At 45.3% G+C, this 19558-nt stretch overlaps 1 protein-coding gene and 1 non-coding gene across 2 annotated transcripts in view; both read left to right on the top strand.

Annotated features, from left to right (window-relative positions):
- LOC149343663 (carbohydrate sulfotransferase 1-like) overlaps positions 1 to 11312 on the top strand; it is a 64962-nt gene extending 53650 nt beyond the window's left edge. Inside the window, exons 2-4 of the mRNA XM_089545986.1 lie at positions 3287 to 3438; positions 3659 to 4197; positions 10729 to 11312. Of these exons, the coding sequence (XP_089402112.1) occupies positions 3294 to 3438; positions 3659 to 4197; positions 10729 to 11295 (1251 nt within the window). The 5' untranslated portion in view covers positions 3287 to 3293 and the 3' untranslated portion in view covers positions 11296 to 11312. The remainder of the gene's footprint in view (positions 1 to 3286; positions 3439 to 3658; positions 4198 to 10728) is intronic.
- On the top strand, positions 7143 to 7213 carry TRNAS-GCU (transfer RNA serine (anticodon GCU)). Its single transcript has one exon. It is a non-coding gene; the product is annotated as a tRNA-Ser (tRNA).
- Positions 11313 to 19558: the final 8246 nt, after the last annotated feature.

Here is a 19558-nt window from a genome sequence, read left to right as displayed (position 1 = left end):
AATTGATAATTGCTATTAAGAGCGTTAGCCTTCCTAAGACGGTTAGTAATACAGCTGACTAAACCTTGTTGTGCTATCAACTGTGCAAAAAAATATTTATCCTTGCCGCGAAAACTCCCGCATCTCATTTGGATTGCCCTCCAGTTTTTTTCTTCGGTTGAAGTAAAACCTAAGGTTCGCATGTTTTATTCTTTGCCCTATTTGACGTCCTATCAGGCTGCTGTAACATGCCCGATAACTAACTGACTTCCTTTCTGCCACATATGCGATTGACAAAAGACCTGATATTAAATAACTTCTTAATATTTCTCCTGAGCAGCGGTTTCGATCACCGCCGACACCTCGAAAATATTTTAAATTGTATGTGTGTGAAATAGCATGCGTGTAAATAACAATAAATAATAATAATAGTGAATAGCACGTGACGTTGTGTATGTGAAAGTATCCTCTTTCTGGATAATTTCCACAGGGCATCAGGGATAAGTAAACGACTGGCCTACAAAAAATCAACAAAATAACCATCCAGAATTCTGGGCAGAGGGCAAGTAATTTCTTTCTCTCAAAGAAAAACACAGCATGCTGAAGGGGGGAAAAGTGATATCGGTAGAAAACTGAAAGAGTTGCAATGACGCCGTCGGAATCGCTGATGCCCGTGGCAATATAGATAACGGACCATGCATGAAAGGTTAGAAGAGAGGTGGCGATGTGAAGAAGCGGTGTCTCCGTAATGTCCTGTTGCGAAGTCTACGAATTGGCAGAGACCATTTGTGTTTGCCAGGCTAGTAAACTCAAGCGAACAGGCAGAGTTGCAGGGGGATTGTCAAACAAACGTTCTTATAATAGCATGTTGAAATCGAAGCCTAAGACAAAGACAGCATTAAGGTTCTGTATAATGCTAAAAAAGCACGTTAAATTTCGTATTGTTTAAATTACTTGGGCTACGATAAAAACCACCAAACCGAAAGTGGTCGCTTATAAGAAGCAATACCTAAACCACACACTTTCGCATGCCATTTCACGGACCTCAGTCAGAGACCTCATAAAAATTTGCGCATGGCAGTAACGACACCTCCGCCATTAGGATCGCTTCATCACGCTTCAAAGGATAGAGGCGATGCTTCTATGTTATTAATGATGTTACTTTCTCTTAAAAACATCGGCCACATTTCGGCGTTACGCTCTTATTCGCGAAATGTCAATCGTGTAAGTACCGACTGCGTGATAAACTGCAAAAGCAGTATATATACCCTTCATTCAACAACAGTATGCGCCAATGGAGTCTTCCTAACCTTACTGAGCCTTATGATACTCCAATTAATTCCTTCAGTAAACAACTCCTTCGTATTCGTTATTTTAACACGCGATTTAGGGGACAGTAGTTACGTTTGTGTCGTATTTATACCTTTGTCTTCATACGTTCGCGCACACAATATGTATGGCCAATGCAAACTAACAAAATTTCTGTTTTTTTAAGTTCCATTTAATGCCTGATAGTTCACTGAAGAGAAAGCCAGACAAGCGCCAGTTGACAACGTTCTTGCGTCTAACGATTTTAGGTTCACCTTCCTAAGGCCAACTGATAAAATCTTTTAAGCCCCTTTTAAATTACAAGTCCTTTCATTCTAAGATCGTAAAAAGTGGTATTTTTACGGGATGCTTAGGCATGGCAGTGAAGAAATCTTGTGGTCATAAAATGATGTCTAGTCTCTTAGCCCAGGCAAGCAGATGTAGGGAAGCTGGTTTCCCGGATTCAGTGCTCGTCTCGAGTGCAGGCAAAGTCCTCCGTGCACTGAAATCGCCTGCAAACACGTCTGGGCAGCAGAAGGGATCGGAAGAAGGAAGAAGAAAGATAGTGGTTATGCCGTATATCCACGCGCTGTCGCACCGGATTAAGAAAGTGGGGAGCAAGCATGGGGTAGAAGTTCTGTTTTCTGCTCCTAACAAGCTAGAAAGAGTGGGAGCGGCGGTTCAAAGAAGGCATGAGGGGCGCAGAAGAGATGCTTGCAACATCAATCATGTGACAAGATATGTTCCCTGTAAGACTGGCGTAGTTTATCAGATCCCCTTGTCCTGCGGCCTAACCTACACCGGCCAGACTGGCCGCTGTATTAATGTGCGGCTCATGGAGCACGCTAATTCTTTAAAGAACAAGGAAACAAACCTAGCAAAGCATTGTTTCACATGCAAATGCACGCCGTTTTTTGGTGATACTGATGTGTTGTTTCGTCATTCTGACCAGCGCACTAGGGAAATTGCTGAAGCCTTTCACATTAAAAGGAAAGATAAAGGGTGCGTGAGTGCGCCATCTGTAACATTATCTGTAAGGGAAATGAAAATGCTACACAGTGGATAGTGGTTCTGTGGATACACACGTGCTTTTAAAGCGGTTTTTACCTTTTTTAGTACTATGAGATTGTTGACATTGCGCATGTGCGCTGTTTTTTCATGTGTTGTTTTCGTGTGTGTATATAATGACATGCTTCTTCCTAATAAAAAATCAGTTGTAAGTTCAGCGCTGTGTGTGTCTTCTCTCCTTCTTGGTCTGTGTGTGTTTGCGCTGTTGAACCATCACTATGAATCTACACCAACTAGCCCAATCTGCAGTTCTTCTACTGATAAAATCTAGTGACACTAGCCTTTTCAGCTGTGTCATCGGTCAAACTGTCGCCTTGGTTAGTTTCTCTCCAGCCGCTGCTGACGTCAGGTCAGGCCGCACAGCAAGCTTTGGATTTAAGCCAGCCGATTGAGAATGGCGGATAAATCTTCAATCGTAGCGCGCGCTCTGTGCTCATCATCATCATCATCAGCCTGACTACACCCACTTGAGGGCAAAGGCCTCTCCCATGTCTCTCCAATTAACCCTGTCCTTTGTCAGTTGCGGCCACCGTGTTCCCGCAAACTTATTAATCTCATCCGCCCACCTAGCTTTCTGCCGTCCCCTGCTACGTTTGCTTTCTCTGTGCTCGAGTCATTCCAAATATCTAGACACTGCGGGAAGACAAAACACACTCGAAAGGGTGTTTTTTCTCCCCTGTGACCACATATTTTTGCATTACTGAAGATGTCTCATATAACGAAAGGTCAACTAGCCGAAAGGAGCCCTTTGGCTTCCGCATGAGAGGCGGTTTCTCTACTCCTGCCACCTGTGCCGACCAGCCGCGAAAAAGAAATAAAAAATCGAAATGGAGCCGGAAGACTTTGTTTTTTTTATTTCAACAAGGTGGAATTTTTTTTTTTTTTACACTGAAGCTTGTCATAAATACATTCATTATGATGTTTATTACAGGGCTCTGATGAAACCACCAAAACTCATCCTCTATCTGGCAATCTCTTCACTCCCCTTCTTCTGCTACGTCGTCTTCAAATATGAATTTTCAGTCACGCAAGCACTCCGGAAAGATCAACTCATAAGATCATACTCAAGGCAAAAGCAACAAGGTAAATAGGGAATGCGGTGTATTCGAACTCATTTCTACACTCCGTGCCTGGGATCCTTGACGAATGGCATTTCTTATTAGAGCTGAATGCCAACTTTAAGCCTGCACAGGTATAGAGTAGTGAAAAAATACGTCAAGATTACTCGCAGTGAGATTATACCCACAATCGATGTGCATGCCTACAAAAGTGGTAATTTTGTTTCCACCCTTTCTTTCTGCAGGTGTTCGTAACAGATCCTCTATGAGCAATGTGGAGGACGAAGGTAATGTTGGTTCACTGCCCAACGATCCCAGTGTGTCTGAGAGCGAGCCAATTGACGCATGTCTCGAAGGGAATCTGCCAGTAAGCTTCAAGTCGGCGCTCGACAGAAACCCTATTGTCCCATTGGCCGATGTAAAAATAGTACTGGTCTTAGCGAACTACAGGTCTGGATCTACGTTCGTCGGCGAGCTGCTGTCTTCAGGGCCGACCACTTTCTTTCACTTTGAGCCGCTGCAGTTGTTCTCGGAAAGCGGACGCCTTCGCATGGGTCGACAAGCCGATGCCTTCCAACTTCTTGACCAGTTGGTCAGGTGCCGTATGGAGGAAGTGCCGCTGTACATGACTTGGTTGGAGAGACGGCACGAATACAAGCGCAACAGATTTTTGGCCGACGCTTGTCAAGGGGGAAATTCTTGCTTCTGCCCTCGTCCCGTGGCCTCCTTGTGCCTGCGATCGCGAACGCAAGTTTTCAAGTTCACCAGGCTCCATGTCGCTCAGGTTGGAAGTGATCATATTTTCAATGTGCAGTTGATAATGCATGTGTCCATGACGCACTTGTCATGCATAGAAACAAAATGGTGCTTTGTAACATGTAGGCCGTCCTAAAATTTATTTGGGAGTCGGTGGAGCGTGGAAAATTAGAAACAAAAGTTAATGGAAGTGAACTATGCGTGGTTTCTGTAGAGCAAAGCCTAGGAGGGAAAATGTGGGTCAAAAATTTTCCTCATGTCATCATGCGGAAGTTTAATCGCATTTAATTATCATTCCAGAAAGCCGCGCCCTAATCAAATCTATAGCATTGTCCGCGCGGATGTATTAGGCCCAGTATAGACAGATCGACGTTTCTCGCGAAGTTGCATACAACTTTTGGCAGCCTTACACTCGTCATAGCAGAAGACCACAAAGAGACGCATTTATTAAGGGCAACATTTCTGAATAATTTTCTTTTTGGTGGCCACATTTTGAGCACATGCGACACTTGCCTATTTTTAAGCCCTGACCAAAATTACGAAGCAATATTGGAAAGGCTACAAGCCTTTCGGTATGTGAAATTTGTACAGTCATTTTAAAATATACACAGCAGTAGTTGTTGTTGTTGTGACTGAGAGAAGGATGAAAAGGAAATTGCACGGGCCTGCTACTGGCTCGAGCCAAGCCACCACCGCTGCCACGTGCAGATAGAGGAGAGTTAAAAGAGCAGAGGAAAAAGAATAAGGAAAGAAAAGACGCGCGTCGCAGCAACAACTGCGTCCGCCGGAGCGGACGCTGCTCAAAAAAACAGATAAGCGGCCGAAGCCGCGCTCGCCGAAGCGAGAACAGATACCCGCTCTCGCCGAAGCTTCTCGGGCTTCTAGGGCGCTTAGTGGGACTCTCTGGACTACCCGGAAGTCCTGAGCTTTGAATGGGCGTCGAGAGTTACGGCTTCTAGAGATTTCGAATGCTGAGAACAACACCTTTTTTTTCGCAAAGGTAGTGCATAATCCTTTAGCTAGTGGTGTCATCAAATGAGGAAAAGCTAGCAAAACTCTCTTTGGTGCCTTACATTCATGTCATTTTCGGTTACCAACAGAGAACTAGCTGCACCAGAGCCTTAGCATTAATATTATGTGGATTTTTTACACTTTTATTCTTTTAAGCACGTCTCATAACGACGTGAAAGACGGCGTACGACGCAAATCAAGCCTGCCGTGTGAATGCGCATGTTCTGACGTTTCCTACTTGCTTAGGTACATTGCTAACTCGTTAATTTTGTGAACTTTACTCGAGAGCACAGCAAACTAACATCATTTTGCCCCGAGAGCACTAACACAGAAAGTACGTCATTAATTCCATGTCTTTATTTGAGGAGGTCAGGTAGGTGGCTAGCGTGCTACTGAAGTGAAGCTATGAAGGGGTTCTTCATAAAGTTGTTCCAGGTTTCTATTTCAAATATTATTACAACAGTTAACACCATTTTCTCCCGAACTTGCAGAATCAGGTGACATAAAACTTTTTATATTTAAGCTTAAGGCTTTGTGCAATAATGAGCGAAAGCTGACTAGCATAATATACCTAGAGGGCTGAGTGCCAGTCTCATTTTGACGTTTCACAGGCAACTGCTGGGTTGAGCCTCTCACAGGCCCTTTTTTTCGTATACACGCTCACGTCCATGCTCTGCCTGCTTCCGCTCGCAGTATTTGTTTCAAGAGCGTTCCCGGTGCACTTCACGGACTCCAGGGCCCGCTCGCACGAAACGCATAGTCTAGGTTACAGTGTTGCCTTATTCAGAGTATAAACCCTCCGTTCGGTTTGAGGAAAGGAAAATTGGCTGTGGTTTAGCAGTGGTTAAACCTGGAGTATTGCGAAAGCAACGTCCGCGCTTAGGCATATATTGTTGCGTGAGCTACATTGCCCTCAGTCTCGCGGTTTAACGTGCTCTTGCACGTCCATACTGCGCATGCGTAAAGAGCAAGTGACGTCCCAACGCGCAGCTGGCGTGCCTCGACGCGCGCACTCGCCTTCCTTTTAGGGGTGTGCGAATATCAGGTTTTCCGAATACGAATCGAATACGAATACTTGGTTCCGAATATCGAATCGAATATCGAATAATCAAGAACAGACGCATTTAACCACTACAAAACACTATTTGAGCACCCAAGAACATCAGAGTTCAACTATCAGTGATGAAATGAACACAAAAGGTGTGTGTGGCTGCACAAAAAGTATCGAAGTCTCGAACATTATTCTTAGAAGAGTGGAAATATCAGAGAAGATGGCTAGTACACAGCATTGATTAAGGTTAGCTTGCCGTAAGCACAAAAACGCGTTGCTGTGATAAACATAAAATGTTGTCGTGAAGGAAAACCGGCTGCTCCATATGGTCGGGCAGAAGTAGTTCCTTTCTAGCTGAAACGACTTTTCCAGCCACAAAAAATGCCCTCTCACTTGACACTGAACTGCCACGTATTGCAAGGTACTTCGTGCACAGCGCTGACTATACCAGCTTCGCAGGTATAGCCACAAAGAAGCTCACCAACGCAGTCAGCTACTGCATGGCCCAACGTTACACATTGCTCTGGGTGCCGCCATGTTGTTATATCTCTGTCGATAGGACTTGCGGACCGAAATGAACTCCGGTGCTCGCAATAGAATATTCGGCTAGATACGAATATTCGCGTCGGGTCGAATAATCGAAACAACACGAATACTTGGTTTTCGAATCGAATACGAATACTAAAAATTTAATATTCGGATTATATTCGAAAATTTCGAATATTCGCACACCCTTACTTCCTTTCCTTGAAATGATCGGAGCATAAAACGTCGACAACGCCAACGCCAATGAACACAATGAACGCCGATGGCTTATGGCCTCAGCGCCGCTTTTCTGGCACAGCGTTGTCAATGCCTGCAGCTCACATCTCTCTCTCATGACCCCGCGTACCTATAAGCACGATTCCCCCGCCGCGGTGGCTCAGTGGTTAGGGCGCTCGGCTGCTGCCCGAAAGACGCGGGTTCGATCCCGGCCGCGGCGGCTGAATTTCGATGGAGGCGAAATTCTTGAGGCCCGTGTACTGTGCGATGTCAGTGCACGCTAAAGAACCCCAGGTGGTAGAAATTTCCGGAGCCCTCCACTACGGCGTCCCTCATAGCCTGAGTTGCTTTGGGACGTTGAACCCCAATAAACCAAACCAAACCAAACCAAGCACGATTCAGGTGTCCAGTGACCTAGGGAGCGATTATGCGCACTTCCTTTCCTTAAAATGATCGGAGTGTAAAACGTGGTCAACGCCAACGGCAACGAAAACAGCGAACGCCGACGGCCTATGGCTTCAGCGCCGCCTTTCTGGCACAACGTTGTCGATGCCAACGCACGCAGTGCACACCTGTCACTATCGCCACTTAGCTTAAATCATGGTTGAGGTGTCCACAGTTCCAAGAGGGCAGTTATGCGCCTTCCCTCTGGTTTAGGAGTCCACCGAGATGTGGACGCCTTGCCCTCACCTCACGCTACATACATCCTGGCATAGCAGAGCTAAGCTACTGCCAATTTTAATACACAACACAAACCACGCAGATGGCGATGCGCAATCGCTACTGCGCATCAGAGCGGGAGAGAGAGAGGGAGACTGTCGGCGAGGCGATGGAGAGCGGGCGGCGGCTCCGGCGCGCCAGCTGTGCGCTGTTTGACATCACCCGCTCCTCGCGCATGCGGAGCTTGGCCTTTTGAGAGCTCCGCGAAATGGCTCGGTGACTAGCGTAGTGTTGCTTTCGCAACAAAAGCCGCATAGCTGGCTCTGGGCCAGTAGACACTTCGATCGCGCCGTGAGGTGACGGTGGTGACCACCTACAAATTGAGGCAATTATGAGACCTTCCTTGACTCAAAACCAACGGAGGGCTTAGAGCCTTTGGTTTTGAGGAAAGGAAAGGCGTTAACTGGCTTAATGGTCAGTGAGCACCTCAGTCGCGCTTTGAAGTACGTGGCGGTGGTGACTGCCTAGAGCGTCAGGCGTAACTCATTACACTTCTGCCGGTGTACCCCTCGTACTGCTTCTACTAAATGGCTTGTAAAAAGTTATTACAGGATCCGCTGTAAAAGAAGCAGTAGTAAAGTAAAGGAAGACGAAGTTTGAGAAGCAGGAGTAGTGGAAGAAAAATCATTATTAGGCTTGCAGATGAACTCAGTGTGAGTATTGTTGCATAGTTGCATCATTAAAGTAGAAGTAGCGGGATGGGATAATCTTCTGCAGTGTTCTCACAGGAAGGACGATTTCTGTAGTGTGAATGTTCGAGGGTGCTTGGTGTTGCCAAACTGGCTACTGGCCTTTTGTGGCGAAGACGCAGCATTGATGCAGGCATGTAGGTTGTAACGGGAAGCCAAAGAATTGTTTACACGCATAGTTTTTTTTGTATTCTTTTTAATCTCTGTGACTTCTTTTCTCATGGATATCTTCAGGTGCCCACTCTGCTTAAGACAGGTGCGAAAACCTTCTGTTCTTTAGAAATTAGCCAAACTTAAACGGCCCAAACGGTGTTGGGGAGTATCTCGGTTGAAGGACATATGCGGCTCCCTCCCCATTAGGGTGTACACACACGCCGCGCGCGATAATGAAACGTTATACCGACCCACTTCGTGTTTGCAGGGATATGCCCCAACAAAACCAAGTACTCCGTGTTCACTCGCATTAGATTATCCTATAGTTCGCTCCGGCAAAACTTGTTGCTGATCGTTGTCATGTGCTCCCCTCGTCTTCTTCCCCCCCCCCCCCCCCCCCCCCCCCATTTGAACAGATCTTCAGCGTAATCCGACAGCACAGCTTGTGCAACTCTCGTCCCATAGCGCGGCCTAAGGTTAGATCGAACGAAGGAAAGGTGTAGCGTGGGCCTCGGGATGAACGCGTTGTGGGGATATGAAACTGACTGGCCGAGAGTGGCTACGAACTCTTTTATTAAGCGTGAAAACGGGCGTTATGACTTTGGATCACAGGACACCAATTAATGAGCATGCAGAAAAAAGAAAACATCGCGGGAAACGAAGAAAGGAAAAAAAAAATCTGCAGTGTATTAAGAAGCAGATGGCCAAGATAGGAAAGAACTACGAAGAAGACGATGATAGAGGCGAGACTTGAGGGAACTGTGAATGTTTAGGACGGGCTGACACCACAGCCGCCGCTCAGATTGAGATAAAGAAAATGCGAAGGAGTCGGTGGGAGCCTCCGTAATTCCTGACTACGAAAAGTATATGATTACGCTTCGAGATAGCGCCAGATGCAGTCCCAGAGATATTGCTCACGAACGAGCTCTCGCCCGCCGCCGCGCTTCACATCGTGAAAGTCATTGTCACCGCACTGCAATGAAGTTGCAAAAAAGCGCTTGTATTTGCTGCAGATAATTTGCACAGCCTAACTCACCTTTGTTCATTGTAGCTGTTATGCACTGTGTAAGCAAAAAAAACAAAAACAAAATCAAGCAGCACGGAGCGGAGTAAACCGGCTCTCGCTGAAAAATGTGCGGTAAGCAGAGATGCTTAGCACTTCCTGTATTTTCGAGTAATATTGCAGCCTTCTCGCTACCGTCGAATTGCACGTGCAGCAGCGGTTGCTTAGTTTATTTTGGTTCAGTGCGTCTACACGACCACTCGCTATCGGCGTGGTAACTCCACGTCGTTGTTCTTCTCTCCTTTCTCCACTTTCCTCCTTTCCCATGTCTTTGAAGTATTCACGGGAACACAGACGCAGTTGGCTGGGTTTCCTAAGACATAACGCCTCGATGGGAGAAGCTAAGTATAACAGTTATTGGAAATACTCTTAGCAAGATCCCATTTCCTATAACTCTGCTCTTTAAAATAGCGGAAATCAAGAACTTCAGTACAATATAGTGGTCTTAAGCACGTGTAGGAAGCACTATAGCTGGACAAAATGTAAATATCTGAATACCAAGAGCAATTTCGAACAGTCCATAAACCGAAAACAGCTTATGACGGACAATTATGATTAGAATTTGTAAAGGAAATCATAGTTCGTATGTAAATAGGTAGATTAGTTACCATAGAGGAGTGCATTTGGTCGATGATGTCTGACTGCTAATAGCATTTTGTAAATGTACCTAAAGAAGAAAATGCCTTGTGTCTTGCAGTTGCGCTGGGCTTGAAAGCTAGCGAAAAGGCTTGCAGTTGGCAGCAAATGGCACAATCAAAAGGAATTCGATAAGGAGAAGTAACACGACTAGAATATGTAATCAGTAAGGAAACATAGAGTAAATTTATCTTTGGTGAAATCAAGAAAAGAAAGCAGACGTTCCGGGCAATCTACAGGAAGACAAAACGAATGGTCGGGTATTGTAGCGGATTTTATTATGAGGTAACAAAGATCTAGCACTCAACAGTGACGAGACTAATGTGGTTGCAAAATATGTAGGTTCAGGAGGGCTGTTACTTGCGCTCAACACGGGGTGCTGGAAGTCAGTACTAGACATGTTTGACGTACTGTCGACGTAGTTAGGTTCACGTCGAGTGTGATGGTAATGACGGAGACATTTTCATTCAACAGATGGCGGAATGGTTGGAGAGCAATCGGGACATCGCACAATCAGTTCGAGTCATCCATCTTGTGCGGGATCCCCGGGCCATTTACGCCTCCCGCCGAGGTGTCAGATGGTGCATTAAAAACCTACAGTGCGTCAGTGCAGAAGCTCTGTGCGCCCAAATGCGTTCAGATCTGGACGCCTTTGAAATTCTGTCAGGTGGGGAGCGGCCATACCGCGTGCACAAACTACGCTTCGAAGACCTGGCTGCTGACCCTGTAAAGCAGACGTCGCGCCTATTCGGTCTGCTCGACCTGGAGCTTGCGCCTTCTACTGCAGAGTACCTGAAATCACACACGGCCTCTGAAGAATGGGACATGTGGAACCCACATTCAACGTGGAGGAACACAAGCCAGGTGGCAAGCCGATGGAAACGCAAACTGCGAAGAGACGAGATAGAAATGATAGAGAAGGTGTGTGCCGACGTTTTACTACGGCTTGGATATGAAATCTTGTCGAACAATACCACGTCTGCGGAACAGCGCATTACAGAAGAAGCCGGCAGAGAGCGTGACGTAGGATCACAACGCTAAATGAAAATAAATTCGTTTATTTGTAAAGAGCCATTGAAATACTCAGCTCGACAGTAGTTGTATTCTGCGCGCCAAAAGTTTTTTTTTAGTGTACTTGAATGTTTTGTGTACATTTGTAGTGGTGAGAAACTACGAAATCCTTTTTCAGGTGTAACCGTTATTTGGGGAAACATTGAATCTAACAGCAAACGCAATGCCAACAATGTCTTGCAAAGAAGACGCTTTTCTAAACCAACCTGCTTTGAAGACACTATGAGAAAGAAGCCAGCTTCAGTCATTGCGCGTGTAATGTAAAGCAAACAACATTTATGTACTAAAATATTGTGTTCTCAAGAACACCTCGACAAAAAGTCTGCGCAAACGGTACATTTGGGCATAACAGTGTAAATGTCATGTTCAGCCTGCCAGTGCAGATAGCTACCACGGCTGTGCTAAACGCCTTGTGAAATGTTAAAAGTTCATGCTATGGAGTCAACCTTTGAAAACACCTGCGAGGAGAATTCAGCTGAACAGCTTCCTCGCTGTCGCACATCAAACAAGAGACCATTGAATTCGATTGCCGCCTTTAGACGATAAAGAATATACTATGAGGAGCAGTGAAAGTGCAGACCATTTTCCCGTACAAGTCTTCAAGTTCGTTCAAATGCAGTCCGCACAGCCGCGCGATCAATTTCAACACAAATATCTAAAGATGACAATTTTCATCTGCAAACGAGTGCATGGTAGCGCCGTCTGCATTGGAATAACGATACAGATTTCTTAACAACACTTGTACCCATCAAATTATTTGCCTAGAGCACCGCAAGATATACTGCCTCGAAATCTAAGGGTATTATGTGCTTCAAATACCATTTCTCGCCTCTCGATGCTAAATGATAAAAAATAATGACACTCGGGGACAGTAGGCATGGCAATTAGCGACCAAAAGTAAGATAGGTAACGTAAAAATGCGTGCAAAAAAGTGACTAATTCAAATTATATATTGCTAAGCACTCCAGTCATTTCAACAATAATCGGCAAGCTATATTCCTGTTTCACACCCACAGAGCAGTACCTGGTTATCGTTAGTCTGCCACAAAACGAATTCGGGAAATATAAACAAATAGAATTTGAAAGATGAATGCGTGTGCTTAAAAGGACAACTCATTGCGTATGTTTTCAATTAGGAGAAAAAGTAACCGCTCTGCATAAGCAGCGTATGCAGAACTCGCAACGTGCTGCCCATGTTCTCCAGAGATTCCGAACAAAGCGCCTATACACCAAATTGAGACATATTGGCTTTTTTTCCTTTCATCAATAGAAATTTTTCTTCAGGAAGCTGTGAGCAGTACTAAAATGCAGTCTGTGCAGCTTCATTACGGCGGACGTTATGTCCGCGGTCGTAGCTAGTTAATATACAATTCATTACCTACAATTACCTATCAACTCGTTCTCTTTTGTTTTGTTTTCTGGGGTAAAACATAGTATTACAGTATGAAAGATATTCGATATCGTAGCGGAGCACAGTTTTTAAATGTCCCAAACCGCTACTGTAGTTCGAGATGTATGTCGAGTGTGGAATTGAGCGCTCGAGCGACGGGATCCCCACGCACGTGCGACATGCGATGGAAATGGTTCCGCCCGCCTTCGAGCTGTCTCTCTATCGGCCCTCATTCTACATTTCTAGAGTGAAAACTAAATATTTCAACCGAATGGCTGGTCTGATTATTTTTGATAAGTTATTTTAAACTTGGGGGCATGTCAGAGTTCAATGGATTTGACGCTGCGTTTTCGTGCTGACGCGTGCACTCTTTGTCAACCGTTTAGAGCCAGAAGGTCTGCTTTCGAGCCACACAGTTTTGTTCGTAATGCACCCATTGCGTTCCAACTTGCCTTCAAGTATTTATTTATTTATTTATTTATTTATATTTCTGCAGCGCCATGAAGGCATAATTGCAGGGGGGAATACATACATAAACAATCAATCGTACAGCATGTGCCAACTTTTTTTACAGGGTAGGAAAGAATGGATGGCAGAGGATGAAAAAGAGGGTCAACAGAGCATTCACATCAGTCAATTGGTCGGGAAAGGACAGGAAGAGGAAAAGCAGGAAAACAGCAGATGAACGTGGGTGTACATCACAGTTCCGACAACAGTGCTCGGAACTTTTCTTCGGACTGGCATTGAACAATGCTATGAGGCAGCTTATTCGATTCATTTATGGCCTGCGGAAAGAAAGAGTGTTTGAACACGTTAGTACGGCATTTTATTTCACGTATTTTCCAGTCGTGGTCGCGCCTTCTGGATACAAAATAAGGGGGCAGCAGATAAGTTTCGGAGTTAATAGCAGTTTTTTTAAATAAACGTGGTAAAGGAATTCGAATTTTATTCGTAAACGAATAAATCCTGCCCTTTGCAACCAGTAGGAATCCCACGAATGCTACAGGAGCCCTACTACAGGGCTTAGAACGCAACCCCCAGGGCTCTCCACTTCTGACAAAGGATGTACTACATGGGCCTACTCCGTTCTTATTGGTGGTGTGATAAGGCAATAGGAGCTGCCAGTTTCGCTTACCGCTTTGTCTAGTTGGCCGCTTCGGTACGTTTGCCGCCACTGAGATTCGGTGCCGACCACTGCGTCAGTGTTGTCATTTATTTCATAAAAGCAACAGTTTTTCGTGTTGCGGCTCTGCGCTCGTAGCCTCGCTTTCCTCCTGCCGTTGGCGATTTGTCTCCTACGGGCCAGAGATGAAATGAACTCGTCGACCTGACGGCTACGGAATGCTACTTCATTTTTTAACGTTTAAAGCGTTATCCAGGCGTCAAGTGCGCTACACTATTTCCGTCACGTCTTGCGCGTAGGTTCCGATAGCTGCCAGTTTTGCGTGGTCAGTTCGACGTTCGATACCTGAACCATATTGCCGCGAATGTTTGTAGTGTTTGTTTGTTCATTCTTCAAAGCTGCCAGCGCGCTGCTTTATCGCTTTGTTTGTGATGCAAGACGCGCCTAGATTTATCTCGATTGATCGTATCCAGGCGGAGCGGACTCTATGTTGTTCCAGAGTGTTCTAGTAACTTTCCAACCTTTATCTAGAAAGTTCGCTATCAGCTTTAAAAAGAGCACGGTCGAGAGCAGCGGGCATTCTGTTCGACGACCGCCGAGCACGCTTGTTGCTACGCCGCCGCCGAGTGATTAAGTTCTTTGCGGGCGCAAGTCAGCCCAAATAAAGAGTATCATTTAGGAACCATTCTCGCTGTCTTCCTGTTCGCCGGACTGCAGTCCCAACTATGTGACAATATTATCGATTCGTAAATTTGAAAAACGGAGCTTCCAAATAATATTATGGCCTAAAATAAAAATATTTTGAACTTAATTACCTAACAGTAGGTAACTAGTAATTTTTTTATTTTGCAATTACCACTGAGAAGTGATGTCCGTGATCCCGCACAATCCACCTACACGGACCGCGCTGCTGTGTCATTACCGTTTTTTAAACAAAAATTAATACAGCTAAAAAAACAGGCCGCAGATTGGCTTCTACGAAAAGTATCCTGGCTTCTAAAACAAAACTTTTTCTAATGAAGTGCACATTATTATTGTGAGCTGCTTGTTTTCCAGACTGACCTTGAGTGCAGGCTTAGCATTCAGTCCCCAACTGAATACGACTGCGTTCACCAAAGTCAGTTAACTTGGAATGTCATTCAAGCATGATGAAATAAACTGATTAGCGTAGCAGCTCAATAATATCATTACACACTAATGCCATTCATCTGGAACGAAAATAGTTCTTCCAGTGTGAAAGGGGACTCAGAGTCACAGATCAAAAACCACAATTAAGAAACCACTGTTGCACACATTTAAAGTAACTATCCGGATCATCGCATGCTCAGACACCATTGAGGTTTTTTGTTGACTTATATTTCAGCTTTGAGACATTAGTGTCTCTGATCAGGCCATCGAATCATCCAGGAACTCAGGCGGAGGCTTCTAAGCTACGGAAATATATTTGCCAATATAAGCTGCCGATGATATGCGATTGAAAGAAGCCAACCGAAACAAAGGGAAGTGTAGATGAATGGGTGTGTTTCTCTTTTAAATTTGTGGTGTTGACTAATGATATGTTGATCAATATTGTTTGTCTGAAATAAAACTGGTTAGAAACTAGGAGAAAAACAGCCACATCCTGCAAGTGCGATTTGAACCCACGACCTCTGCACGGCGCGTTATCATCAAGAAACGCAGAAGAGAAAGTGGAGCACATGGTTAATGCTCGAGTGAAGCTTTCTGCTGGAAAAGTTGGTACTTCATTCTGTTAAGTACAAAATAGCGCCGCAAAAAGACGTGCACCAGTCAGAAAGCAAAAACAACACGCTACTGACAGCTCTTGTCAGTGCTTATCAGTAGCGAGGGGTCCTGTCTTCACACTTATGAACATTCCTGTGATGCGCTAGTCTTTTACTGAAGAGAATGATTAATGACAATCTCTTAAAGCAGAAAGGTGAGGATAGGAATGAGAATGAATAAATATACTAACGCTATACATTTCGGGATGACATCAACAGTTAACGCTAGAGGGTGATATATATTGAAGTGGTAAGGGAGTACATATCTTAGAATAGCAGCGACCGCTCATCAGAATCTTGATTGGAAAACACCCGGAGGAATAAGAACCAGTTGAAGTAACTGTAGAATGCACTCCCAGCTCAGCTTCAGTTGACCAGCATCCGTATTTAGCACAGTTTATAATCTTCCGTATCTGGCCAGCATAACTCTGTGGGTGAGAAACTTGGAGGCTAATTAAATGCATTGAAGAATTATGGATGACTAGAGGAGTTGGTCACAATAGTTCACCGTGGGTGGTACCAAATATCAAAATTCTGTATTTAGTCTGTTTCGCGCTGTACCACCCAAAATGGTTAATAAAATGGCTAGAAGTTAGATTTGGAACAGGCTAGGAGGCAATGCAAGGGAAAATGATTGGAGGAATATTAACCGACGAGGCAAACAACAAGTTGGGTCAGAGAGCAAACACCGGTTATTGATATCTTAGTCAAAATTAAGAACGAAGGGGGTTGGCATACAATGTAAGCGAAGGCAATATAACGTGTGGTCCTTAAGGGAAACACAGCAGATTCCAAGAGAAGGAAAGCGCAGCAGCGGGAGACAAGAAGTAAGGTAGACGGAGGAGATTGTGAAGTTTCCTGGGATAAGGTGACTGCTGCTGGTACATGGCAGGCTTGATAAATATTAGTAGGAGCGGCCTTTGCCCTTCAGTGCACTCAGGCTGCTGCGGGCGATGGTGATCCCGATGCGAAGACACATCAAGAAATTATACTTTAAGTAACAAGTAAATATGTCCGTATTTGTACCGCGGAAAAAAAACCCGGTAGCCGTGTTACAGGTAGTGCCGCTGATCAAAAAGAAATTTCCATCCTAACTAAAAGACAGGTAAATGAAGGCTTAAAGGAAGTAATGTGTCAGTTGAGGCCATGCAACTGCAGATACCTATAAAGATGGTGGTCAGCATGTTTTAAGAAGCTCTGCAATTCTGTTTACGCCATTCCTCCCAAGGTTAAATTTTTGAGGAGCCTAGAGGCATGATAACACGTTATTTGAAACCAGTCGTGTTTTGGCGCACCTGCAAAATTGAGGACCGGTTAATTGACCGAAAAGTGGTCCTAAGACATTTATTTAAGAAATAACTACCAGCAAAAAAAGCAACCCCAGGCCTTAACTGATGAAAAGATAACGCTCGGTATAAGATGTTAAGTCAATAATAGACGATAGCCGAAGCATGACAAAAAGTTTGGAGAAATCTACACTGTAGCACCCGCCCTTATGCATATTCTTAGTGGCTAAAAAAAAAAAGCATCTCACACCGCCAAAAAATGGGTCGTGCAGTAATGCAGGCGGTGGAAGCACATCCAGACGTATCAGAAATAGAGCCTGGACACAATATTCTTTCATGGTAACAGTGACAGGCTATCAGTCAGAAGTGGTGGCAAGCAAAGCAGTACAGCTCTTTCATACTATCAGCACTTTCATATTATCATATTACTTTTCATATTATGCCGCGCCGCGGTGGCCCAGTGGTTACGGCTCTCGGCTACTGGCCCGAAAGACGCGGGTTCGGTCCCGGCCGCGCCGAATTTCGATGGAGGCGAAATTCTAGGGGCCCGTGTGCTGTGCGATGTCAGTGCACGTTGAAGAGCCCCAGGTAATCGAAATTTCCGGAGCCCTTCACTCGGCGTCCCTCATAGCCTGAGTTGATTTGGGACGTTAAACCCCAAATAACCAAACCAAACCAAACGAAACATACGATTACGAACTAATGACGCAAAACTTCCTGATTTCTGTTACGGGATGGCGCTGCACAGGCAAAGAAAACTCTCAGCGGAAGATTGACAGCCCATTCTTAGGATGCTTGGGAACCTACACACGCATCGTAGAACTGCCCGGTATAAAAAAACTTAGAAAATGCAAAAAAATTCAAACGTCTTTGCATACATGGAGCAATTTACATGGCGATGAAGCAAGCGATCTGTAAAGCGCAATGCTGAGCGCAGATGAGGACCATGAGGCGGTGAGTGCTACAAAAGTAAAGATGGGCTGGACTATATTTTCGAGACACTCCCAGACAATGCTTACCAGGCTCGTAATCTCTCTCAAGAGGAAATCCTATGCCTGTTGTATCCTGCCAGCACTCAACTATGGCGTGAAAACCGGAAGGATAGCGGCGACCCCCGAATTAAAATTGAGAAGAGCTCAGTTGGCTTGGCTAAGCTCGTTAAAGCTGTTGTATTTAACTACAGATGGAGAGCAGCGCGGATCAACAAGGAAGATAAAAATTAATGACCTACTTTCAGAAGGTAAGAGGAACAAATTCATTTCGGCAGGTGAGTTATACGGCGATAAAAGAATAATCGATGAAATTTAGAGCTCCCCAGTTAAGGGGTGGTATTCTTGAAACAATGAAGTGAAATGCTAAGTACCACGCGCTTTGCGACAACAGCAAGCAGCACAACTGGAAGGCTTGCCGATTGTTCTTCAACTGGCGGACTAATCCAGTGCTATTTTATTAGTCAAGTCAACATGGAACCGCAGCTGGACTGAAAGCAAGCGTAGCTAACCGCCGTCATAAGGATTGCCGGCGAGGAGGTTCATCGGAGGTTAATGTTGAGTATTAATATCGTTTAAATACTTCGGTCCTAGACCGCTTTACAGTGCACTAATTCAAGATGGTGTTTGTAGTGTCAATATTTGGAAAGAGCACGCAGGATGCTCACCTAATCTCCATTTCTTACAAGGAAGTTCACAATGGGCAACTAGGTTTCTATCGGCGGAAACCGTAGTTGGCTCTGGTACTCCTCCAGTTGGCTGTCCAACCTAATGCAAGGACAACTGCGTATAAATGCCGAGGCTCCAAACCAGTGGTGCCACCGTGAGGGTGTTGGAGATCGGCCTTACTAATGAATATCGTCGGGCACTGGCCAGCGAACAACGGCGACAGCGCGGTGGTGACCGAGGAGCACAGATGGGGGAGGATCATACGACGCCCTCATGGCTGCTGAGCTGCAAGCAAGGAGCTCTTATAGCCTTCGAAAGTTCTCCCTGACATAAAAGATCCTGTCGGCTTGTGTCTTAAAAGCGCCCACGGGCTTCCTGGGCCTCCACCGGCGCCAGTGCTATGTTAAGGGCCGGGATTCGGCTCTGTTTGAACGCGTAAGCCGCAGGGACAGGTCGGCAAGCCGCTCCGGCCTTGCAAACGTTTGTGAAAAGCTTTCAAGATCACATGCATTTTCTACCACTCTGTAAACCACGCTGTCACTGGAAAACATTCTGGGCAATGTCATCAACAGAAAGCAAAAATAAAAGAGGACCCAAAACGGAACCTTGAGGAACACCTGAGGTCACGCGAACATACGTAGAACAACAACCATTAACAACCACAGTCTGCTGTCTTCGGGAAAGACGTTCGGCAATCCACATAATGACACTTTCGTTAAGTTTACAGCTGCTTAGTTTGGTGATTCAAAGGTCATGAGGAAAAACATCAAACGAACGCATGTCTTATCTGGCTACCTTGTCGGGTAAGGTAGCCAGATAAGACATGCGTAGGTCGAATGCGAGCAGAAGCCCCATTTTTACCGCAGCACGTAGCCGCTGAGAACACAGCTTATTGAGGAGTCCTTCGCCGATCGTACTAGCTCACGATCCCTACAGGTGCTGCGTGTGGTTGAGGCGCTGGGAGGACACTCGGTCTCTGAGTTATGTCCAGGAAA

This window comes from Amblyomma mixtum, chromosome 5, assembly GCF_055824585.1.
Source record: "Amblyomma mixtum isolate Tamu chromosome 5, ASM5582458v1, whole genome shotgun sequence".
Taxonomy (NCBI): Eukaryota; Metazoa; Arthropoda; class Arachnida; order Ixodida; family Ixodidae; genus Amblyomma; species Amblyomma mixtum.
Note: the sequence above shows the minus strand (reverse complement) of the source record. Positions and strands in the feature narration are given on the sequence as shown.